This window comes from Quercus lobata, chromosome 11 (genome assembly GCF_001633185.2).
Source record: "Quercus lobata isolate SW786 chromosome 11, ValleyOak3.0 Primary Assembly, whole genome shotgun sequence".
Lineage (NCBI taxonomy): Eukaryota > Viridiplantae > Streptophyta > Magnoliopsida > Fagales > Fagaceae > Quercus > Quercus lobata.
In genome coordinates, this window is record NC_044914.1 from 16,297,824 (window position 1) to 16,324,473 (window position 26,650).

General features: G+C 35.2%; 2 protein-coding genes across 2 annotated transcripts; both read right to left on the reverse strand.

Annotated features, from left to right (window-relative positions):
* Window positions 1-316: 316 nt before the first annotated feature.
* Window positions 317-2,682, reverse strand: LOC115968563 (pentatricopeptide repeat-containing protein At2g15690, mitochondrial-like). Its single transcript, XM_031087980.1, has 2 exons — window positions 2,510-2,682; window positions 317-2,465 (listed from the first exon to the last, which is right to left on the reverse strand). The coding sequence occupies exon 2, from the start codon at window positions 2,412-2,414 to the stop codon at window positions 669-671; it is 1,746 nt and encodes a 581-aa protein (XP_030943840.1). The 5' UTR covers window positions 2,415-2,465; window positions 2,510-2,682; the 3' UTR covers window positions 317-668.
* Window positions 2,683-5,479: 2,797 nt separating this feature from the next.
* Window positions 5,480-24,999, reverse strand: LOC115968711 (protein NAP1). Its single transcript, XM_031088193.1, has 24 exons — window positions 24,291-24,999; window positions 23,201-23,643; window positions 23,025-23,099; window positions 21,567-21,647; window positions 20,721-20,801; window positions 20,461-20,543; window positions 19,443-19,527; window positions 17,837-17,962; window positions 17,617-17,724; window positions 16,480-16,524; window positions 16,222-16,364; window positions 15,406-15,538; window positions 14,474-14,584; window positions 14,286-14,364; window positions 13,235-13,428; window positions 12,279-12,424; window positions 11,474-11,555; window positions 11,216-11,326; window positions 10,275-10,400; window positions 10,040-10,179; window positions 9,849-9,945; window positions 6,965-7,956; window positions 6,437-6,649; window positions 5,480-6,201 (listed from the first exon to the last, which is right to left on the reverse strand). Exons 2-24 carry the CDS (start codon window positions 23,612-23,614, stop codon window positions 5,703-5,705), a joined length of 4,164 nt encoding a protein of 1,387 aa, XP_030944053.1. The 5' UTR covers window positions 23,615-23,643; window positions 24,291-24,999; the 3' UTR covers window positions 5,480-5,702.
* Window positions 25,000-26,650: the final 1,651 nt, after the last annotated feature.

The window sequence follows — 26,650 nt, forward strand, 5'->3', positions numbered from 1 at the left end:
CTGGAGTGGTAGTTGGTGTAAAAAAAAGCAAGCAGAATTATGCTTCTGCTGAAATTTTAGTTTTAGTTTTTAAGAGCAGTGATAGTTACACTGTTTATCACTATTTCACAGTTCTGGATTACAGTTCTGGATTCAAAAAAAGACTGTTTATCACAGTTCTGGATTCAGAAACATATTAAGATGCCTACCTAACCAACAAATTATTTGCCTCAATTTTGTCCATAAGAACATGCCATGAACATTTAGTACCTCAAGGATTGAGTCTCTTATATGCCTACCCAATTGCAACCTACACATTAAAATGAAATGACAACTCTGCACAAAAAAAGATTAATATTATTTTATTCCAGACGGTTCTTGTTAACGGCTTTGAAGTCATGTTAAACATAAAAAACAGATATTTTACTAGTATGGAGCATATAAAGAAACTGAGGAGGGAGGGGGTTGGGATGGTGAGCCAATGGTCACTGCACATATCTTAACAAATATTTGATTGAATGTCAAAGCAAACAGACAATATATCATATGGCAATGGATGGTTCATGTCCTACTGGAGTCTCTGTCTGCAATATTCCATATGGCTTGGCAACTTTGCACTCTACATACCAAATTGCAACTGGAAAGAAAATCTCAGTGGATACGTGCAGTAGTTCAAAGTTTCAAGGGCTTCACCAATAATCCCCACAAGAGCATTTTCCTTCCTTGAAATGATGAAACCGTTTGTTGTCTCTAATAATTAATTCCCTCCCAACAATCTTAGACATGATCTTGATGGCATTGTGACAGTCACCACAGATACGAAGGTTCTTGATGATCCTAAGAGGTGTTCTCGCTGGAGTACTAATCAGACCATACGCAATTGCCAAACGCTCACTATGATAGAGCAAGGCCTGCTCCTTGGCCTCCTGATCAATGTCATGCAGAACATATCTTGTGTCCGGCACATAACCACCTTCTTTCATCCCAGCGGCCTTCAGCTTTTCATCATCCTTGTAGAGAGTTGGGTTTCTGAACTCACTGATCCTGTTCTTCCCATCAAGCATGCTGACTGCAGTATACTTTCTAGGAGGTGGGGTAGGGATCTTATTAGCAACAGCCTTCGACGGGTCAAGAGAAACCATTAACTCCTCAGCATGGTCTTCAAGATCAACATTTCCATGAATCCGAGCATAATTTCTCAATGCATCCCAAACCTCCACAGTGCGCTCAAAAGGCAGTTTCTCTATAAAATCCTCTGCTTCATTAAGATGGCCACACTTCCCAAGCACACCTAGAAGCCCCATATAATGCTCAAACCCTGGCTCAATTCCATACTCACTCTTCATTGACTCAAAGTGTAAAAATGCTTCTTCCACAGCATCTACACTAGCACAAGCCGAAAACACCGCAAGAAAAGTATCCCCAGTGGGTTTCATCCCCAGCTCCCTCATCTGCTCAAACAACTGCAACCCATCATCACCCAACCCGTTATCCGCATATGCATTAAGCATTAAAAGCCAAGTGTCCATACTCCTATTAGGCATATGATCAAACACCCTACGTGCATCAGTCATCGACTCACAACTGCTATACATTTCAATCACCATATGGTTCAAACTAAGGTCACCCCGAAACGTGGACTGCAGAAAGAAATCATGAACCTTTTTCGCATCCTCATACGACTTGGACACCTTAACTCTTTCTAACAACTTATAGAAGCAATTCCAATCAGCTTTAACCCCTTTCTCCATCAATTCAAGAGCTTCCTTAACCTTCCCCGAATCGCAAAGCATCAGTACATCACTAACCGAAGGCGGTGGTGGAGAATCAACCGGGGCTTGAACCTCAACAGCCTGGCCTCTATTAACGTTTTGGGGATGTGGGTATCCCTTATTTTGATTGTTCCACTGGTTTGGTGATCTGGGTTGTTGAAAACTCGGGCTCTGAGTGTTGAACTGGTCAGGGTTCAATCCCCGGTTGGGATAGTTCTGACCACCCTGATTGGGATAACCACGATTGGGATAGTTCTGACCGCCCTGATTGGGATATCCACGATTGGGATAGCTCTGACCCTGATTAGGATACCCACCATGTGAATAGTTCTGGTTCTGACTCTGTGTCTGTGTTTGTGAGTTCCATCCTTGGTTTTGTGGGGCCCACTGATTAGGGTTTTGTGAATTCCAGCCCTGATTTTGTGGGTTCCATTGTTGTTGTTGTGGTTGTGGTTGTGGTTGTGGTGGTGAATGGGGTATTTGATTATACTCATTTGGGATTGCTGAGGTGCTTAGGGTTTTAGTTAGGGTTTTAGTGGTGTTGTTGTTGTTGTTGTTGTTGTGATTGAAAATGAAATGAGAAGGGTATAAAGGTCGTACTTTGAAGAAGGAGGATGAGAAGTTTAGGGTTCGTGCGCGTCGTAATGCCATGACCGACGCCATTTTTGTTGAGCTGAACTGAGCTACCAAGTTCAAAACCCTAAACCCGCAGAGATAAACCCTATCGAAACGGTATAGGTGCGTGTGAGTAGTAACAGTGAGACTGTGATAGTGAGGCAGAGTCGCTCAAGCTTCTTTCTTTTTCTTTTCTTTTTTTAAGAGGTTTGAAAAATGAGAGAGCGAGCAAGAGATGTTGAGGATGATGATCTTGGTCAGAGAAAGAGGCAACGAAGAGAAGGAAAAAAAAAAGTGAGAAAAAGCTTATTAATATGAGACAGAGCTTATTGTGAGGTAAGAACAGCCCTAGAGAAAGGGGAGAGTTATAAACGGGAGGGGAGCCTGTCCCTTTGGTTATAGTTTGGTGTGGTGGATATGATCCGAAAAAACAAATGGAGTAGTGGACCGGATACGGGTTCTGGGCCTGGACCCAAAGAAATTAAGAAATAAAAATAAAAGCATTTTTGAAGAAAAAAAATATATATGATAAAATATTAAAATAGAAGGAAAGTTGGGAATGAGAGGAACGAGGAAGTGATGTTTCATGACTCATGTTGGATGGTTATTTGTGCCACAACAATATCAGTTTTGATAATCTTGCTGTGCATGATTTTTCTATAATTTGGGATTTGAGTTGATTTTCCTTCTATGGGTTTAAAAAGACATTCGTGGGTGTTGGTCATTCTTAGTCTTTTGGACCAATGCCAAGTCCCGAGATGGACTATCAAATTCATTTGAATTAGTGTTCTTAACCGGAAAACCCGCAGCACATCCATGTTCTATACTCTTTTTTTTTTTTTTTTTTCAATAATTTATGGGTAGCACATAAAACATTATCAAATGTTTCCGAGCAAGCGAGTTTCATTATTTGTTATTAATTTTTTTATAATTTATCATTTAATTTTGGTTAAAATGCAATTTCACTTTATGTACTTTAGCCAAACAATTTAAGGCGATTCTTTTACTCTTTATTTAGGGCTTTTGTTAACAAGTGTCATTGCGCTTCTAATAAGGAGGAATTTATTGGATGCCACTGCATTGAAAAATAATAAAAACAAATAAATAGATACTTCTTTAATTGTCTTATGTGTGACTGCATCTAAAAAGTTAATCAATTACAATAAAAAAATTCAACCTTAACCACTGTATTTAGGCACTCATTAAGTGGATCCTTTATTTAGTATGTAATTTTAATGATACTATTTTTTTAATATGACTTTTAATAAGCATGTGCATCATGCGAGCATCCTACATAAAAAGTAGACCCAAATTCTTCAAGCACAAGAAGCATCATTTTTCTTTTCTTTTCTTCCCTCTCTCCCCCCAGTCAAGCAATTAAGGACCTTAGTTAGCGAACACAAAGCATTTAAAGGACTATTTGGTGAGGATTGAACTGTGCAAGGCTTTGGGAGGAATGTCAATTAAGTAAGTGAATAGTCATTTCGTTATTTATGTTTTTTTTTTTTTTTTTTTTTTTTTTTGCTAGGCATTGCAACCGGAATGAGCTGTTGGGCAATGGAGACGCTACCGTGAGGCCTGCTTTAATTTACTTGCAAAATTCAGTGTACTGGCAGCCTGGCACCATTGCATTTAGGTACAAACTTCAGAGTCCAGACACAAGCCACACAGTTTCTTTTTCTCATGAATTTTCACATGAAATGGAACTAGTTTTTGAGCTCAAACATGCCAAGTAGTAACTCTAAATAGAAGGTTAGACTAGTGCCTTTTCTTCAGTGTACTAGTACTATAAATTTTGGATTGACAGTTTTCCTATAGAATTTTCTTTTTTTGAGGCTATTGAGAACAATGGTATTTGTTTGGGCATTTTTGTTTAATATCTGAACTTTTTTCTTCAATTTCAATATGAAACTAACAATCTTTTTCCCTACAATCTCCAAATTGCCTATGCTATTTTGATTTTCTTGTCTTAATTTTGTTTGGGTCCATTTTTCTAGTGTTGCACATTTTTTTAATTTGAACAGGAAAAAATGTAAAAATGCATAGACCCTCATGGTTTGGGTTTATAAACAGATTCCTTGTACTATCAATTTGATGTTATTGACTCATGAAATTTGAGAAATGATGAAATTGATCATTCCATTGCACTTGCATCAACCATGATGGACGAAAATTGATCATGTGCACAAGTGCACTACACGTGATCACTTCATTTATATAGCAAGCAAGACTCAATTGCACACATGATAGGGGCTGCAGAGTGGGTATACATCATTTGCAAGTATCTTATGTATCGTAGCTAGTGAAGATCATATAAATATAAATCTCATATTGTGTAAGACATTGATTTTATATAAACGATATACAAGATACTTAGGTTCAAGTATCCCCAATATAATTGGGTCTATCTGTAAAATATATTGGACCTATTTGTATGAAAGCAAAATGTCAACTCAACAAAAATAAAATCATTTTATTAAAAGTTTTTTGTTTGGTAAACCCCGACCTTCATTAACTAAGCAGAAGTTTGCAAATAAAGTTTCTCATAATACAAACCCAAATGGTCATAGAAAAGAAGCATTCAAAGGTCCACAGCATGATATAAATTACTATTGTAAGCTTCAGAAACCTAGCCAAGCACTACTTCAGCATCAATATCTATTTCAACTTCCAAGAGACAGATTTATACATGAATATGATGTCAACCCACCCCATGTAACCCAAAGCTCTGCATCAACATTGGTGGTCACCCCAATGTTTTGGGTAAATACTTTAATCCAAATTAAGACCACTATGGTCACGGATAAGGCCCCCTCCTTGGCCAATTTGGAACCTCTGACAGGATAGAAATAATATTGTGTTTAAGAACAATCCTTCAAACAATGACTTGAGCAGAGATGTTAATTGTGTTGCCGGTGAATATTTGTATTGTGATTCTCGGTCTGTAATGATCAAAGAGAATGTAGCGGGTTAATGTTAGGTAGAATAAACTTGAGATTGTCTAGTTTAAACTTAACACAGGTGGCTCATCTTTGGGCAATCCGGAGATGACCAATGGAGGGCTGTACAGGATACGGGTGAATGTTCATACTTCCCCAGGGGAAGCAACCATATTTCACAAATTTCTAGCTCTGATAAAAAGCTTGGAGGTTCAAGGAATGAAATAAATGGCATTAATTTACACGATCAAGGCTACCACAAAAAGGAAAGTAATTTCAGGTATACATTATGTCAAAATTTTTATGAACTATCTCAGTAACTATATATACATATAACTATCCTTGGGAAAATATTTATCATAATTTACCGCCCTCTTCTTTGTTGTTGGCCATCTTTCTACTTATATGCTATTGGGCCAGACCTAGAAACTGCAAACCTTGGTAATGGACTGGGACCTGTGCTTCCCGAAGTTGACCCTTCACCATGTTTTACTTTACGACTTGAGCTGTAATCCAGTGGCCCAGACCGGCGAACATTCCGGTGTTTGTTTTCATTCCCCCGAAAGTTTCCACTGTCATTATCATAAATGTGCTCCTGACTATATGATGATGATGCTGATTTAAAATAGCCTGAATCATTAGTGAGATACTGAGGAGTTGAGTCACCACGGCCCTGCCTTATTACAGGGGATGCATGTGATAGTGATACAGCAGGAGAATGGCGGGGTGATACAGTTAGTAATGCCAGCAGTGAGGATGGATTATTCGTGTAGTACTGGCTATATATTGACCGAAGAATGGCATAAGGAATATGGAGTTCCAGAGAACTTCTTGGAAGGTATGGGGAGATCTCACAAAGTTGGTCTAGGAAGATAACCTGTGCTACAAGATGAGATCTGTGCAGAAAAGAGGAAGACATTAACAGTTTGGACAATTTACATGTTAACACAAACCACCATATTGCCAATGGTTAAACTGGAGAATTAGAGACCAAGTTGTGCAGAATTAGTCCAGCAGTGTCGTCATTTTTCTTTTTAGCCTAATTTCTACAAGACCATTTTGAAACATGCCATATCACAGTTTGAAAGGGCATTTGGACACATGCAGCAGAATATGAAATCATTCACATACCTGTTAGTTTCGCTCCAAGAATCTAGTATAATCCCTGCAGAGAATTTTACAAAGAGTTGCATTGTGGACTTTATGCTTGCTTCAGCTGACAAACGGCTCTGTATTTCAGAATCTAGTGTCTCATCAACATGTCCATTTGAGAAAGATTGTCTCTGCTGATGCTCACGTTCTAGTCTAACAAACTCGCTTCCTGCAATCACAGCACTAATACACCTGCAGAAGAAATTTGATTGTCAAAGATAGCTAAACATAATGAGAACCACTACAACATTTCATGTGCAGCAGACTATGGCTTAACTTTTCAGTTTTATATTCACAAAGGTATCTAGAAGCGTAGAAGGTAAAACACAGATATTTGTGCTATCAAATGATGTAGTTCCAGAAGATCTAAGGCACATAGGGGGTTTAATTTATTTGCGTGTATGCATTTGTTAACTTTGGGTTTCAGATAGTATTTAACTAATAAGCATTCAAGAGTCCTTGTCATCGGCGTTATTCCAATTTATGGAAAAATGACTGCATACCCACCTTGCCAAGCAATTGATATTGTTGTTGAAGCCCCCTGTTTCAACATTGAAGGCAGTGGTGTTCCAAACATTAGATGCCATGAAGGTGGCAAATAAATATGGTAACAGGCTCCACGAACCATCATTTGCACCCCCGACTTCTCCCAAGACTGACCTCACCCACTGGGAATCATGGTCACAGACCACACCGACACTATTTGCCACTCCTTTCAATCTCCTAATTTCCTTCTTTTCAGGTATTTCATCAGGTACATGCTTAACTACCTCAGCTAGTAATGAATATATCAAGGGTGCACCTTCTTCAAGCACAGCTCCAGCAGCTTCAGCCAGAAGCCCATCAAAAGCCAGGGCTAGCCCAGCCTGAACACAAAATTCAATCACTGTATCCAAATCAACAACCTGTTTCATAGATGCCTCTCTCTCTATTCTGTCACCAGAATGCAGGCTGCCAGCTACTGCCTCTAGCACTTCACGGTTTGAGCGCAATGAGGTGTCAATGCAATTTAAAAGAGCAGCTGTGTGTTCTTTCAGCAGATGGTCTAGCCTGTCAACTCCATAGCCACCAAAAATACGAACAAAGGCCTGTAGTTCTCTCAGATCAGCAACTGAGTCTGCAAAGTATCCACCAACAGGCCTTGTGCTCTTGAAACATTTATGAATGGGTGCAAACAGGATTCCAGCACCTGATACATCTTTGATTATATTTTCTATGTACCAGTTACATACAGCTTCAGCAGCTGATCCAGTAGGTTGTTCTGTCACTTTTTCAAACAAGTGCAAAGAAGAAACTGGTCCTGAGAAGGCTTCTGTGAGCAAAACTTCTCTAATACCCTGGGTTAAATCCATGCTAATATGCTGCTCTGCAAGATGGACAATGCTGATATGTCTGCGAATCAGAGACTCCAAAATAGAAGGCCGTTGAAGATCATTATCCGTTTTAAGTACTGCAAGCAATCTCCTCCTGAAGTTCCCAAGGATGCATTCTCTCATATACTGCAGTTAATGATTGGTGTGTTAGGATCAAAATATCAAATTACAAGAATCTGTTATGGTTTTATTGGATCCCAAACATGTGCATCAACATGCATGTATTTAAAAACACACCCATATGCATTTGATGTGATTGGATCACAAACTACTATTATTGTAAATATGTATGAATGAATAGATTGTGGATATTAGCTGCAAAAGAGGCATGATACTAAGCTGTCTTACAAAACAAATTCAGTAAGACTACTATATCAATAACAAGGAAAATAATAAAAGCTGACTTTTCTAAATGGTACAGGCTCCTACAAGTTAACATTTTAAAAATATTTTTAAGATTTAAGGCAGTGAAACTCACCACATAAAATGATAGAGGAAGATAAAGGCTTTTCTATACTTTTACATTGTAGTAATCCCAAGTATTTTAAGCATTTTATATCACGTCTTAATCTTTTATCTATTGTCATACTTGTGCCGTAGCAATAATATTAAGAAGATCCAATAACTGCCATTTTTGGTTTACTCAATGAAACCATATTTTGATATCCTTAAAATAACTACCCAGTTTTTGGCTTAGTCAAGATCCAGAGTTCCAAAAAACAGCCAGCCAAAATTAAACCAAAAATCAGTTGCTTTCTTGAGATTAGAACCAAAACTATTTTATAATTACATTAATTCAGGTGATGGACTACCTAGGCACCTGTTGGCAACCTTAAGTTCTTAAGTTGTATCGCGTATTTGCATAACACATTTTAAAAATAAAATAAAATCCATTGCTCTAGGAGTGAATATCTCTCTGTGTGTTTGTGTCATTTAGAATTTCTTCACATTCAAAGTATGGTACTCAATACCTCTGTTACTTTTACAAGTTAATCCGTGTAGATTGTCTATGAAGTTCAATTTTGAACTAAAATTACTGAGGATCAGATCCTATTAGGCAAAACATTTGCCTCCATTAGGGAGTATCCGCAGTCAAACTTCTAAAAAGCAAACAAGTCAAATAATACGCATTTACATAAATCATTTGAAAAACTAAGCATTACATTATTGTAAGAATTAATGCTAATTGACAGCATATTTTGAAGAGACCAAATTTTTCATTTGTTAAATTACCAATTGTTCCAAAAGTTTAGGGGCCGTTTGGTATGTAATTTTGAGCAATAATTTTCAGTTTTTAAACAACATTACACGTATTTTCACACACTTTTTCACCCACACATTTCCAAAAAATACAAACAATGTTACTAGAACAACATTACCAAACAGGCCCTTAAGCTTTTAGGATATTGTAAATTTAATCATTTAACCAATACTTCTAAGTTTTAACACTCTCCCTCACATGTGGGGCGAAAGAGAATGAACTCAAGACCTCCTACTATGATACCATGTTAAATTATCAATTGTCCCAAAAGCTTAAGCTCTTGGGATATAGTAAATTTAATCATTTAACCAATACTTCTAAGTTCTAACATCGTTCTTGATTAGTCATCAAACACCGGGAAGGAAAAAAAAAAGGAAGAAGAAGAAGAAAGATAGAAAGAGTGGGATTTGTTTTCAAGCGGTTGAAAAAGCTGCCAAATATTGTACAAGATGGCATTCCAAACACAAAAGATTCAATGATGTCTAGGCAACTAAATTTAAATTTTATTGAAAGGATCATAAATTAGTAAGGCACAAAATTGATTTAATCAAAAGAGAGAAGGAAGCAACAAAAGAAGTACCTATCATCAAAAAGAAGAAAGACAATGGAAAAAAAGGGGGGAGGGGTGGGGGAAGTAAAGCACACTAGTGCACTGTAAAACACTTCTACACAATTTTGTTATCATCAAAGCAACAGGAGAGAAGTGAAAAGATTAAGGGAAAACAGAAGGAAAGAATAAGAATATAAAATGTTTTACCTCCCTCAAGACAAAGACATGGTTTAGAACACATATAGGCTCCATGTCATTCAAAACTGAGCACAGATTGGTCAGCCTCTGCATTGCAGCTTCTAACCTGCCATCATCGAAGAATTAGACATGCAAAGTTGCAGACTCTTGAATTGAAAGAAAGCAAAAGAGAACTTGGCATTTGATTTAAAATAACATACATTTTTATAGAACTATCATTTTCAGGATAACTCTCATGCCCAGGCAAAGCATAGCCAGCTGATAACTTTGGGGATTTAGTTGAAGGAATTGAAAGTCTTGATGCATAATTGATATAGGTAGCTGCCTGCTCTGGAAGAAGCTGAGAGATTTCTCCATAATTAGTAACATTAAACAGGAACAAGAGATCAAGTTCAAGTATTTCTTTATGTTACAACATGACATAAATGTATCAACCTGATTCTCAAGGGCACCAAATCCTCCTTCGGAATCAAGAATATTGATTAATCCCTCCAATCCTCCCATGATTGATTCAATGAGAGATTCAACATAAAGGACCGCATCCCGACCAATTTTTGTTACCTGCTTGCAGTATAGAGTAAAGTCACTTTAATTTCATTTTAGCATTTTTCTGTGTGTGTATATGAAACAACTGATGAAGGATTTAATCGGGCAGCAAGAGCAAGTAGTAGATGGAAGTGAACATGTACTTGGTATAAGCATCACCTAAAAGACTCATTACCCTGGCAGTTTTGCCATCAGTTAAGTCACTATTGTTTGTAATGATGGAATCAAATTTCCCAATCACATTACACATTATCAGATATAAGGGAAAAAAGAATTTGCATTCCACCTTATCTTAAAATGATGATCAAAAGCATGTGGGTAAACCTTGAAAGAATTAAACCTCTCAGAAGTGCAAATGATCCTGTTTTAGGCAGATTCGGCAAAAATACAACTATGGATTTAAAAACCAGACCAGCCCGGCCTGGCCCGGCCCGGCCAGTTCGACTGGGAACCTTGCACCAATCCAGTGCAGTAAAACCGCCCAAACCGGTAAAAACCAGGAATTTGGTGCAAAAATGGTTCATTGACCAGTTCGGTTTTTAAAACTATTAATACAACATATTTCTTACTGATAAAAAAACACAGTAGCCACTATCTAAAGATTGGAACCATTTAGTGATGAAATATTTAAATGTTATGATATGTGGCTATTTTTAAGATATTGTAAGCTTCTAAGAAATCCAAAAAAAGAGGTCATAGGCTCATAGCCAATGCACAAAACTCTCACTTTTTGTGGGGTTTGGGAGAGGTAATTGGTAGGCTGACAGGCAACCTTGCCCCCAAAATATGAAAATTAAGGATGCATGGGAGTGGGAGAGGGAGAATTTTACCTCTTCCGGAACAATGGGAGAAGCGCATTCTGGAAAACTACTAGCAACACCAAGCCATGCACAGCAATGCTGAGGACGTCCTTCTGGTCCAAACATGGTGTTCCTGAAGACCTGTTACAACAATCAAGATCCAGGTCAGCATTACATAGCACTTTAATAGAATAAATAAATTCTATATCAATCAGACAATGTAATTTTTTTGGTTATAGTAAGGGGAGCCTAGCAAACAGGTTAAACAAATAGAATGCAAGAAATTACCGCTGTAAGGTGCTGGTGGTAGAAATAGAGCTTTTTAAGACTGCCATGCTTTGATAATTGAGATTCCAGTTCATCAACACATCTGCATCAAAAGCGAAAGAGATGCACATAAGCTATTATTATCTCTTTTGCAGAAATCCAAGTATGCATTGATGTCATCAATGCTCATCATATGTGAATTTTATCAATATAAGCTAACATGCTTCTGAACTAGTTCAACAGCTTTAACCAAATAAACAACCTAGATATCACTTTGAGAACACGATGACCTAGCCCGCTAAACTTGGAAATGTCTCAAAAAATGCACTGAAAACTAAGACACTGGCGTATTCATACTAACCTTCTTGGTTTTCCAACATGTTATATAAAAAAAGGAGCATGAAGTTCTTAAATCTTGGATTTTTCTTTTTCTTTTTATGGCCAGATATTTAGTGTTAGATTGAAATCACTAGTGATGATTAAAAGTAGGAAAAAGGTACCTTCAAGCATTTCACCAGAAAAGATTCCAGCTTTAACTTACCTCTTTCCCTCTCATTTTCTTTTGTGTGTGTATGTGTGTAACATACGGATCATCTCAAAAAACTATACAGATCATTTTCTTTAAAATGTTTTTTGGAGTTCAAACAATACCTACTATTCCTTTTTTTCCCCTTGACTATTAAGCTCTAAGAATCCCTATTTCCAAATTGAAAACCATGAGTCTTCTTTTCAGTACAACTGCAATATTAATTTTGATTGTTGTAACTTATTGCAATAATGGACTATGATATTTAGCAAACTAATCAAAGTCGGATATATAGAACACCTGGACCAATTGTAAGCAGCATTTCCCTCTGATAATAATCCTTCCTTTCCGGTGGAGACTGTAGCTTTCTCCAAATGTCTTATGTTTATGTTAGACCGAGAAGATGTGACTATCATCAAAATCGTTAACCAATCCTTTCGGAAATCCTGATTAATTACCACAAATAATTATTTATCCATAATGTGCCAATAAAGAAGCCAGTACAAAAATGAGAACAACGATACTTACAAAACAATGAGGACAATTTTCAAACAAGACTAACCTCAAAGCAATTCAGCTGAGTGTGAGTTACAAAATAAGCATATCTAGAAACAACACACAAGTTGTGTGCAAGATGAAATATAAAACAGCTACAACTACAAACTCTTGAGTGCAAATTACATATCTAATATAATTTGTAGACTGTTGTGGCAATTCATTAAACCCGCTACATAAGAAATCCTCCGGTCAAAAGAGTGCAAGTTTTCTCTTTTCTGTGATCTAATATGGTCAGGGAGAAAGGGAGGATTCCATAGCTGACACCAAAAGTTTGAGACTGAGACTGTGGTTGTTATGTTTCTATTATCTCTCATCCGTCCAGTTGTCTTATCATGCATGATAAGAGACCACTTTTAATTATATCAATGACCTCTCTTGCATTATTATAAAACACAAACTCTGAATAACTTAAAAGGAAAAGCTTCAAGATATACAAAAACACACACTCAAATATGAGAAACTAATTGAAATCTCCAGGGCTTTTGACATAAACAAATAACCTCAGTTAACATGTTTATCAGATCACACACATTTGTCACTATGTTTGTTACTACGTAATTTATTTATACGAGACTTTTACCCAAAGGAGGTGACAAACAAAATTACAGACCCATAGCAGGTCAGTAAAGTTTCAGAAACCTCAGAAGATGCAACATTTACTAAATAAAAATAGAACATGGTCTGCAGAGATAACTTACAGATAGATCACATGTGATGGCAGAAATATTTTCACCCTGAGGTTTTGGAATGTTTTCAAGGTGTTGAAAAATTTGCTGAAGGAGTCCTTTTAAGCCTGCATCTAAGTCAAGCGCCACCATTCCCGGAGTGCCCAGCAAGAAACGGATTCTACCAGCACAGGAAGAAAGATATGACAATGCATAACCTCGAATTGCTGCATACAAGTATGAATAAAAGTATAAAATATACTTTGAATTTATATGAGAGATCTCTGGCTGTAGTAACAAAACAACATAGCATATTATCTAGTTGCTGCTCAGCAAAGTTTATCAGTCATATCAGATAAATTCTACATGAAAGCATTCATGTTATATCCAAGTGAAGCCCAGAAGACTGAGTATTCATGTTTAGTTTACTTGGCTTGCAGACTTGCACTGTTGATATGCTGCTCTGAAGGCAGTGGATGATTAACTAAACCATCACTCTACTAAATTACTATGGACCAAAACAAAAAATTCATATTTTTTTTCATGCAAAGTAGCACGGTAATGCCATCTTAATATATATATATATAAATATATATATATATATATATATTATGTGGTGATAATTAAAATCACAAAGCCAATCATGGAATGGGTGGCGAATTACTGTGGCTCAAAAGTGAATATGAACCTTCTGAGAAGAGGGACTAGGGTTAATTTATTTTAATTTTTGGTACTAAATTATCAGATGGTCCTCTCAATTAATTCAGACTTTTAGAAGCTTAAAAAGGTAAATCATATTTAAATCTGCACGTAAACAACAATTGAAAATCAACAAGGTTATGCAAAATTCTAGATTCACTAGTGTAATGTCTGAACATCTCAATAGTAGAAAGTTATCCCTCCAAATGCATTTCACAATTTTTATTATTTGTATTTGGTACAAATTAGCCAAGGACTTGAGTCATTATAAACTATCTTAGAAGGAAACAAGTTACATATAACTTTTTGGTAGGGAGAAAAAACTATATATATATATAAAACAATAAATTTAACCTGCAAATAATAATAATAAAAAAATTCTAACCTGCAATGTACTTGCGCACTAAACAGCATAGGCGATCAATTCCATCTAATAGGAACCCAATGGTTGGATCACTTTGATCCTGAAACAAAGGTCATAGTGGTTAAAGTCAAGCACTTCATTAGCTGGTTCGCAAACAAGGACTAGTGGTAACTGGTGCAACCAATAAAGGGAAGGAAAACTTCACTTACTATGTCCACTGGTACCGTTCGTGCAGCCTTCGATTTTGATGATGCAATTCCTACATGTTGGAAATACCATATGACCTCAGACTGAGCAAAAGCCAAGGCAGAAAACACCATCTGTAGGAAATATTAAATCATTAGAGAATGCATAATTCAGCACTACAAAACTATTAATGAGTCAATTTTATATCTAAGTATTTTACATGTAAAAACAACTCTAACTCATTGACAAAGAGAGCATAAGGAGGAAATAAAACTAATTAGTAGATCCAAGGGTTCTAAAAAATGTAATATCAATGTCATTGTAAAGACTAATTAGCTGATCCAAGGGTGCTAAGAAATTTAATATCAATGTCATTGTAAAGACCACCTGCCCATATCCTAACTCATCCAGAAATGTAATTGGCTTAACGGTTTTACTGGAAAAAAAGACTAAGAGTTTCAGTGTGGGATAGGATGGCAGGTGAGCCACCCAATCAGAAGTAGGGCTATGACCGAGTTGAGTCAAGCCAAGTATTTAAAGTTAATAATTTGTTTATTTAATTTTATTTCAATCACGAACCAAGTATTTAAAGTTAATAATTTGTTTATTTAATTTTATTTCAATCATGAACCAAGTTGAAGCTCACCACCAAGTTAGGTTACAATTCCACAAGATTCATTTGTTTTTTGAACAAGCTCAAGCTTGTTGATGAGTGGATTGATTAACTTTTTCTCTCTTTTTGGGGTAGGGTAAAACCTATGTACAATTCCTTGGGTGACATACCTTAGGTTCCCCAAATAAATTCAACCATATGTTTGCATTGGCCACATTGGCCAATAAGTCACATTCAAGTAATGCTATATGTCTGCGTGTTTGGGTGGGTGGGTGCACTACAGAACTTCCGGCATGTGACACAATTTCCAATACCTCATTTAATGAAGTTTGTAATGTTTACCTGAATGTTTGGAGCTAATAAACTAGGCTGGTCAGTAAAGAAAAGCACCATTCTTCCAATCTCTTGCTTCAATAATATTCTCCTCTCACGATGGATGGCATCACAAGACACAAATGCTTGCTCATGCACTTCACTGAAATGATCAACCAACATTACTATATCATATTCAATGCTTGCTGATGGAGCCATAAACATCAAAGAGGTTAGATAATAATAATAATAATAATAATTAATAAATAAATAAAACCTGGTAATCTGATGGATATTTGAAACACGAGGAAAAAATTTTTACCATTCAACATCAACAGGAAAGGTTGTTTATGAGAAAATGAAAATTATGGTTGCTATTTTTATAGTTGCTTCTTAAAATATATATATATATATATATATATAAGAAAAAAATTATAGTTACTCTTAAATGCTATGTCACTAATAAAACAAGAATTTCCCATGAAGTATGGACACAAATACAACTCAAAACTTTATGATATGAGAATGCCAGCATAGCTGTCAAACAAACAATACATAGATACTGGTTATATCCCTTTTAATATTCCAAGGTCAATGCTGAAGTAGTTATATTGTGCAAATTTTGCACCCAAAAAAAAAAAAAAAATTGCCTTAGGTTTAATTAGGTGTATCTTCATTATTAAGCTGTAAAAGGAAACTGTAAAATCAATATTTTAATTAACCTATAACAAATGTTTTTTCTTCTTATATTTCTACTCAGCAATGACAAGTTGTTTTACCTTTAGTGCTTTGCATTTAGACTTTGGGATAGAAGAAAAATAAGTTAATAAAAATTTCTGATTTTACCTTATCATTTTCTCAACCTGCTTCGCAACACTATACTCCAAATCCGCTTCTTTCTGCTTTGTACGTCCTGATTTTGCCATCTTCTTTGATTCTAATATTCGTGGCAAAACATATAACTGATAGTCCTCATGCAAAAGTATGTACTGCATTTTAATGTTTTACAATGACAGTCAACAACTGCAAATGACTCATTTCTGAAAAAGAAAAAAACTTCAGCAAATGACAAGTATAATTTCAACAACAGGCGGTAGAACCCACCTCATCCCTGAATATTGTAAGAACTAAATTTTCCTTCAGCACAACCTGTAAGCCAGAACCAATTTAGAAAAGGGAAAAAATATTATCAGCTGAGATATATGATGAATGTAGCTTTTTTCTCTGATATAAGAAACCAAGAGAAAAAAACCAAAAAAATAATGACTCAATAGGCCTATCTTTTCCTCTAATGTTTGTGTTGTCTTTCTGATAGTTCTGTGGGGTGTGAACATTAAAGTGCAGTTTTAAATAAATGAAAATTATATGGCATGATATTTTTTTAAGAGATCTAAAAATCTCTTTGTCAATGACATTGAAATCAGTCTTCTATTGACACATGTACATTGGACATATACCAGCAACAAAATGGTTACATAACATTATGGAATTACTAAGATCTTAACCAAAGTTATTAATATCATCTTGTACCAGCCAAAAAGGCCAGAATGTATCATACCATTCACCAAACTGGTTCTCACAATTCATTACCCCCTAGAAATGTATAGCTTAAATTTTTGGAGTGTTTCTACTGGCCATTTCAGTGAATTTCGGGCATCTCAGCCAGTAACAAAATTGTCGGACCAGTATCAAAACTTAATATAGGCCAATGAGCTATACCATATAAAAATTGAACCCACCAATTTTATTTGTAATCCAGCATGTAGGCCCGGATGAAAGTTCTAATATTATCTATATTTATTTATTAGTCTAATGCTACTAACATATATATATATATATATATATATACCAAAATATTTCTTTCTAGCGGCCAAATCGAAACAGCCATGGTATGGTATTAATAACTTGGGTTTAAACTATAAAAAATTAGTATACATGCTAGCTACAAGCCTACAACACCTAAATGCGCTCAAGTCCATATCAAATACGCCACGCTTACTTCACGAATCTGTTGCCTCCCAGTGGACTCTTGCATTTATACTAGTATAAGCCCTTTTTATAAATATTGCAAACTTAATTTATTAATCGCATTGCTAGCACTATGTATAGGATACACTTTCCATAATGCATGCTTATCATAGATTTACATACTTTTTCTTTCTCTTGATATAAGCTGAATTCAAATGTAAACTTTATTGCATAACAAGAGCAAAAAGGAACAAAGCAATGTCTGGGGCTTACCATGGCAATATCAATGCTAGTGACACGAAGCAGCTCATCAGGACAAACAAGATACCCAAACAATACCCATTCTCGGTAAGAAGTAACATTTGCTAGATCTTGTGCTCTCTGCAGGGGGATAATGACATAAGAAGTGCAGTGTAGTAAACAGTAATACCACTGACAAAAAAGTTGCAAATTGTGACCTATCTCAAAACCATCAAAAGTAAACAGAATCTACCATTGGGTGAGCCGAATTTGTGAGTATATCTGGATATCGAGGATGATATGGACTCAAAAATCCCTCATTTCTAAGCTTCCTTGTATCTGTTGATAGGAAAATAACAGGACCGACTGCCTCTAGTACCTGGAAAAGGAAATTGAAACTTCCATTGTAGTTTTTGAAAGGAATGTCTCCGGCAGAAGTTTCTCGATGCAAAAGAAAAATGTGATCGACTAAATAAAAGTCACTTGAAAGATTTACAAGGCATTTAAAATGATCAAGCATTGAAACTTGAAGACACTATAACTTTGAGATCATTTGAACAACCATCCCACATCAAACTTGACAGTGAATCTAAAGAACTAGGCATCCTAATTCAACAGTACCTATATAACAAAGACAATTCTTTTCCATAACAGCACATGCAATGCTAGAAGTCTTGCAGTGCATTTTGTTTTGGGAAGCCATTGCAAATATTAAGACCACATCAACCAGCTTGCCAAAAGAAAACTGGATATACGCAAAAAGTCAACAACACCCCCCCCTCCCCTCCCTCTCCCCCCAAACGCCTTTTCAATTAATAACATGCGCCATCACCTCATCCACAAAAAACTTCACTCATCAAGCCCCCAATACACAGAAAACAAAGCCTCCATTTATCAGATGACCAATTAGAACAATGAAGGCATTTCCAAAGCCTCCTCACTGACAGCTAATAATCATGAATTTCAAGCATAAATGAGAAGACCCAAAGATATATCATCCAAGACCAGATGGAATCCCAGAAACCTACTACAACTGAGAACCCAATATTAAAATCTGACCTTGCTCTGATCATTGCTTCTACTGAGCCACTGCACTTATGTCACAAAATTCTACCGAAGCAAATATTTAGCAGTAACCTCTTTCAATATTTGCCTCTTCATTCTCATTTCTCCATATCACTTACCCAGGAAAGCCATTTCAAAGATCTAATAGTTAATTATTTCAAATCTTCAAACTTCACCAACTGAAATCCTCGCCTAAGCAAATAAAATGACATTTGACTTCCAGTCCTCTTCAGATCCAGGAAAAGTTCCTGAACATTTTTCCTAATGATTTTTTTTTTTTTTTTTTTTTTTTTTTTTTTTTTTTGGAGATATGGAATAAGGAAGGAGGGGAGAAAAACCAAATAAGTTGGAGAAGGATCTTAGAATAAGCACCAACTTCCCACCCTCAAACAAGAACAGACTTCCACATTTCTAACTTCCTAGTTTCAACAATAAAGAATCCAAATACGCGACCATTGTAGATACATTATTTCAGTTCATAATTTTTTTTCTTTCTGAATTTAATGACAGGAATTTTCTTTTCTATGATGATTGAGGCAAAAAGAGTACAAGGAGGAGGGTTTCTTTTTTGTAATTTTGACATATTGCAAACCAGGACACGTGGATGATTTTTAAGATTATCACCTCCCAACTATTATATATTTTTACTTAGACTGATTCCACTTGTAAGAATTCATTCACAAGTACAGCAGGAGCACAAAACTATCATAAGATGATCATCTTATCAAATGAAATGAGACATACAACTAAACATCATTTTAAAAGCATTTTGATAAGTAAAGAATGATATTAACCTCCCCAATACGTGGGCTCACAAAGTTTAGGTCCTCTTGTAATCCTTTCAGTGGTGGATCGTAAGAGTCTATAAATTGAACCAACCTGAAATCCAGAGACAGAAAGATATATGGTGTGATGCATCAATTGAGAACAAGAATCATATGACAGTTTTTATCTTTTGTTAGTAAGGTACATAGGCACTTAGTAGACCCTAAACCCATAAACTCACCCCCACCCCTCTCCCCACATTGTTGTTACAAGGAGAAGAGGAGCTCACTGGCAAATCATATGACAGTTATCCTTTCAAATATTAAAAAAATAAATAAATAAGGAAGTATCATCTGCGACTGGCCATTAAATGTTAATCTAAGCATCTAAAAGTGTGTTTTCCTTCTCCTAAAGATTGTTATGTTATAATACATACAGAGTACATACCTATCAACCATGATAAAGATGATTCTCTCTTTTGGGAAGCCAAACACAAATCATACCGATACACCCTCATCGGTTTGAAATTGTGACCTAACCATCTGCCCATTGTTTATAGCAGTAGATTCTATTTGGTTCCAAGACCATTGGCCCGTGACAAAAATTATGACAAGTCACAACTACCATTTATCACAAAAAGGATAAGCACAAGCTTTAAACACCATATGCAGATCATAGGGCCATGTGGGCATGGAAATGGTGGGCATCACTTGTTCATGTGTGAAACATAAAAAAAAGATTCTCTTCAAAAGAAAGAGTCACACCCATTCAGTTTCAAACACCGTACAACCTCTAAAAACTTCCTCTGCTCTTCGACTATAAGCAGCAAAGTAACTGAAATCCTTATTTATTCCAGTCAGTGACTTGGACGTAGAGAGTTTCCTCCAAACATCTTTGGACATCAGGTTACATGCCACTAACAAAATTATAAGCTAGCTGTATAGTGTATAATCAGTAAAGAAAAAAGAAAATTCAAGATACTACTATATTCATAATAACAAACCCTTCTAGGCCAACATAATTTTGAAAAGTAGAAATATCTCCTACCTATGGTAAAAATCACAATCTCGGTCGTTACTTGACATGGCATGTAAAAGGTTATAGATTTGAAGCACCATTTTCCTTGGTATCTGTTATGAAACCATTGCATTAGCACAAATAAAAACATGCTGTATGGTACATGACTACATACATACATAGTTAAGACAAAGCAGTCAAAAGGTTTCAACTAGAGCACTTTTAAGAGTAGGATAAACGGGAAGAAAATGAAAGACAGATAAATGAAACACAATGGAAAGTTGACTTGCCTTCTCGGAGAAAAGGTTAACACGAACAAAGGAACAAAAGAGGTCCATAAATGCATGTAGTATAAGCGAGTTCTGATGGGGCTGCAAAATACTGTCTTAAGTTAACAAGCATAGTGTTGATGATTTTTGTCAAGAAATAATTACTCTAGCAATTTAAGTAGTCAGAGAACAGAGTAGAGTTTTATTATTTCAGCACCCCCTCATGTGGGACCCACACATGGGCAATAAAACTTACCCTAGTCACTTTTTTGTGAAATAGTTAACAAAAGAGGTATAACAGTGATACGGAATATGATGCTCAAGATAGAGCTTGAGTTTCCTCCTGCACTAAAAAAAAATGACTCAGAACATTTGGACTATAAATTGATCTTGCATCCCCAATACCTTCAGTCTCTCATTTTTTATTCTTCTAGCATCCTAAGACTGTTCAAATAGCCTTCACACAAACCATCCACCCTCCCAAAGTGACAGTTTTTTCAAAAACATCTTTTGCAACATCCATTCAAGGAAACAATTTTAAAACACATAGAGAGAGGAAGATCATTACACTAGGAGAGGTCAAGGTTCCTATGAAGAGCCTAAAAGTTAGTTCGAAGAACCCTACGAAGTGAGAACTCAAAAACTTTTGTAAACCATATGTTCTCAGTCAGATTTTCAAATGGAAGAGGAAGCTCAATGTCTGTCTTGTACCTTGTTCCCATGGCAAGCACTATACAACTATTGGTTGCCATTTCTCAGAAGTTGTCAACTGAGCTTTCTAGAGTGACAAGTTGCTAACAGTTTCCACTCATCAAAGTTTACATCCAAAACATACATTTTGAACAATGACGAGAATTTGAAACTCACCAACAATGTAATTACTGTGCTGCTTAGATCCAGAATAAGCCGCAGAGCTTGTTCTCGAAATGCCATCAAGTCAAGAAGAAGCTGGTCCAAGCAAAGGAAAGCAATTAACTGAGTATATTTACCCGGAAATTGATTCTTAAACTATGTAAAAGTTTGCAACTATAAATTCATCATTTGACACAGAGTTATATAAAGAGCCGGTTTTGAATTAATATTATGAAGTGGAAGCTCAACAGATCCCCACAATTCATTCCTAGCCCGTACAGTCCAAGCTTGCAGTAGGACAAGGAAGTTCCAGATATATGACTTGATGTCATGATGTCATGATGAAACATGTTTTTCTTATAAGTAATCATGGATGAATTTTGCTTAATAAAAAGGGAAATTAAATGAACTTAATAAATAGAAAAACAAAAAAAGGAACAAAGAGGTCGCCGCTCCTCAAGTCATGAAAAATGCTGAAAAATATTATTTAGAGAAGTCATCTCATTCCATTCACAAGTTAAACTCAACAAATAATCACAGGACGAGATAATGGGAATGAATAAAGAGAAAGAGAAAATTGATTAAATGATATGACACTAAAACTCTAATTCAGGATATAACATCCGAATTCCTTTCGCAACCTCAAGTATGAGGCTATCCATCATACTTTATAAATTATACTGACAAAAGATAATAACATTTCTATAATCCTCTTGTCATCCCCTCATTGGAAACAATTTCTAATTGTTTTCTCACAGTATTTATTAAAGAACAATGAATTAAAGTTAAATAAAGCTTCTTAATTCTCACTGATCATTGTGCCACATGAGATGACCAAATGATTTGGTAAGCACACTCACATGGTAGCCAAGTAATAATACAGTTAGTTCCAGTTATGCAGTTGATTACATGAAATACTGGGTGTTTGGGGGGGGGGGGGGTATGATCAGAATTTGGAACAAGGAAAACACTATATTATTTATGAAATGATATGGCTCATCTGCAACTGCAGTGCTTTCTTCTTAGTTCCAGAACTTTATTATGGTAATTACTAGGTTTCTTTTAATTTTTTGGCTAGGGCATAGCTTATCTTCTCTACTAAACATGTGTTGCGATACATGGAGGTTCTATCATGACAGAAGTGTTATTGTTATGAAAACTACAGTTGACAAGCTAGATATTTGAACAATTAAAGACACATGCTTGGATGTGCATTTGACAACATTAACTCGAACTAGCATTTGATCATCAGAACATTAAACAAAAGACATGATTAAAAGAGTGAGATGAGAATCAATCTTCGGCTATGCAGCACTGGAAAAAAAAAGACTTGGGGGGAAAGCCATTCAGTTTATTAGTTGCACACAAGCTTAACTTTGACCATGCCCAATTTAGAATAAATAACAAAAATGGGTCGAAAATAAGTAAAAGAAGAAGAGAAGAAGGAAGTAAACATAAGTACCAACTCTATACCTGAACCCATGGTTCCAAGCTCTGCAAATGAAGTTCTACACTATCATGCAAAGCATCCAATGCAAACTTATCAACCTGCAGCACGGTCACCCAAGGTGAAAGACTTCACTAGTGACACATAAGTAATTAACAAAGAAAACACCTTACTTTGAATGGGAAAGGAAATGAATTCTTACACGTTCAAGTTGTAATTTGCTAAAATGCTCTGGAAACTTCTTTGAGAGCAAAATGCAAAGTTTTGGGTAATTAGGGAACACACCCGCTTTCCAAAATGCTTCGGTAAATACATGTCCAATTGGATCTGGGTAGTCCAAGATTTGATTCAACCTATACATTTTAGCCATAAGACCTTCAGCAACTTCATTAAGTTGGACCACCGACTTCATGTTCAAACCCTTTTGTGACCCGCCTGAACTCTGGACCTGTCCATCAGGACCTGCATTCCTAGAGCTCCTAGATGTCATTGGAGGTGTCATTTGTGGACCCAAGTACTCAGTCCACCTTGATGGTCCCTCCCATTCCCTTGATCTTACCGGAGGGGGTGACATTGAGGAATCTTGACTTGAAAATAGTTGTCGTGATCTTGCCATTGATTAATTATACCTCCACTCAAGACTTTCTGCAAACCAAGTTTAGCTTATGAGTCAATTTCTTTAATATTATAAAATTAGTCTATAGCAGACTTATCTTGTTTCACATCTCCATTTACACAATTTAAAAAGAGAACAAACTAAATGCACCATTCAGTTGCCAAGAAAATATATAGATGAATCAAGTTACATTCTTATCTTCCTTTTCTCAGTTTTTCTAGGTAACCAAAAAGGTCATAATTTTATGCATTTTCAGTCCAAGTGTCCAACTATTTTAGCTTTCAGCTTCTAAACCACTCAATTATCCCATATTTCTCAAAAGAAGCTTCACTATTATTGCACAAGGCTTTCATGCTTGCTTGGAAGCTAAGAAAATGCAGGACATATTTCGACTATTGAAAACTGTAATATTATTCCACTACAATATGTGGAGCACAAGAACCTTTCTTAGTTGAGTTGAGAATTATTATATATACATATATGAAAAGCAAATTAAGAAGCATAAATACCCTCCACAATTTTTTCACTTTCTTTTTATTTTCTTCCGATTTCACATCAACCAATCAAAGAATACCTAAATACAAGTCATAAACCCTAAAGAAAAAGCAAAAATATCGAAAATTAGTAACTAACTGTACATACATTTCCAGCACAGGTAACAAAAAATAAAGCATACCTGCACAAAATTCTCTGTTTGGTCGCCAAGAAAACAAGATTTTAAATGTCTTCCTCACAGTCTAGCGGCTTCAAAGGAAGAAAAACTGAAATCAAACTTAGCTCAGCTGAGCAGAACCACATTTTTCTTTCCTCATCAACCAAACAGTGCACAGAATTAGTAACTCTTCATAAATTTCCAGCACATGTCACAAATTCTCCGTTTGGATGCCAAGAAAATGTGAGAAAAGAACACAACAAAATTTCAAAAAAATCTGAAACGAACTCAGCTCAGCTAAGCAGAACCTTTTCAATATTTTCTCAGAAACCAAACAGAGCACAAAATTAGCAACTCTTCATAAATAGCCGGCACATAGTCACAATTTCTCTATTTGGATGCCGAGAAAACGTGAGAAAAGTGAACGAAACAAAATTTTCAAAAAAATATGAATCAAACTTAGCTCAAGCTAAGAAGAAAGTGAATTTCGGGAGTCAACATTGCTATCTTTTAGTAATTTTGTATTTTCTCAGCAACCAAACAGGGCATAAGGAGTTAGAGAGAGAGAGAGAAAGAGAGATTACAATTTAGAGGTTGAGAGTTGAGATTGATGGATTGAGAGGATGAATTGAAGCTTAGATCTGAGTCTCTCTCTCTCTCTCTGCCCATTTAATACATCACAGCACAGTGTTTTAGAGAGAGAGAGTGTGTGTGGAGTGGTAGTTGGTGTAAAAAAAAGAAAGCAGAATTTGCTTCTACTGAAATTTTAGTTTTACTTTTAATTTTTAAAAGCAGTGATAGTTACATGGTTAACACGTTATAATTATGTACTCTTATTTTCACCCTTTCACAGTTATAATTGAATTAATTTTTGTTTTTACCATTTTATAATTATCTATACTAGGCGTTTTCTTATATTTTTTATTTTTTTTCAAAAATGTCCATATATACTTATGTTTAAGTAAAGACAAAATTAAAGGATAATCCGATAAAAATGTAACTCTAACTTCTATTAAAACACTGCCTAAAAAATAAGACTACTCTCTTATTAATTTTCAAATTGCTTTATCCACTTATAATTTAAATTCTTAAAATAAAAATTATATATATAAAATAAAAACACAGAGTTTTTTTTTTCTAAAAAAAATCTCATTGAACTCGCGAAGCACGTGTGATAAGGCTAGTAAGTATTTATTATGTTTGTATTTGTAAATGGTATTGATACTCTAAATTTGATAAGTGGGTTTCAATTAACTTAATTAGAGATCTGATATTAAAAAAAAAAAAAATTGATTTGATAAGATAAATGGACTATGAATTGTTTGTTTAAAAATGGGTTTTTTCATTTTTGTCAATTTTTCCTATTTGATTAAGAAGGAAAAAAGATTAATATCCAGCTAAAAAGAAGGAAAAGAATAATGTAACTATGTAAGATATAGTTATTGTAAGATAAGTGTCAGTTTTCCCTGTCTTAAACTTATTTTAATCAAGTTGAATTTAATTCTTTCCTAAAAAGTAAAAGAATGTGCACTCTTTTTAAATATATATATATATATATATATTAAGATACTACAACGTTTTTACAGTTTTACCGCCATAAAAACTTCTTTTTATTATATATTTTAGTCAATAAATAAATAAGTCAATGAATATAATAACATCCAAATGAACAATCACACAATAGACAAAAAATACCAAAACAAAACAAACAAAAAAATAAAAATTTGATTCAATTATGATATTGATTCTTAGTTTTTTTTACTTTTTTTTTTATGATAACGAGGAGATGTTGACTCTTTAGTCGTACTTTAAGAAAAATGAAAATAAATGGTATCACACAAAATAGAATAATTACCCGGGTTCAACTCAACTCAACAGTAGTCTCATCCTTTAAAGAGATACATTTATAACATGTGGATAATTATTTTACACGAGAAGATAAAATAAGGGGAAAAAAATTAGTTTTGATTTTATCTTGTGATTGGCAATTTTTCAATGGAAAAAAAAAATATATATATATATATATTTTTTTTTTTTTTACAATTTGATAATTACAATGATGGAGGAGAATTAAATCTTAGACATCTCCGTTAAAAATATTAGAAGATGTCAATTAAACTACATAGACATACCTATCATTAACATCACTTTTATTTTTCACCACTTGCGCCATGTTAGTTCAACAAGTTGTAAAACAAGTTGGCCACCAATTTTTTTTTCTTTGCTTAGAAAAGTCATGGACATCTTAAGTGTCCTAATCAAATATACAATTTTCTTCTATTGACTAGTGTTGCAAGAAACTCTTTCATCCCATTAATAATGATTCATAACATTATTTATGTATTTTAATTATATAATTTATTAAATTATTTAAATAAATCAAG

Excerpts from the sequence above, each read along its gene's own strand:
- LOC115968563 (XM_031087980.1), bottom strand. The coding sequence starts at position 2,414 with ATGGCGTCGGTCATGGCATTACGACGCGCACGAACCCTAAACTTCTCA.
- LOC115968711 (XM_031088193.1), bottom strand. The coding sequence starts at position 23,614 with ATGGCAAGATCACGACAACTATTTTCAAGTCAAGATTCCTCAATGTCA. Across the intron at positions 15,539-16,221 it reads CAGGTTGAGAAAATGATAAG|TGAAGTGCATGAGCAAGCAT; the intron begins GTAAAATCAGAA and ends TGATCATTTCAG. Across the intron at positions 14,585-15,405 it reads TATTAGCTCCAAACATTCAG|ATGGTGTTTTCTGCCTTGGC; the intron begins GTAAACATTACA and ends TATTTCCTACAG.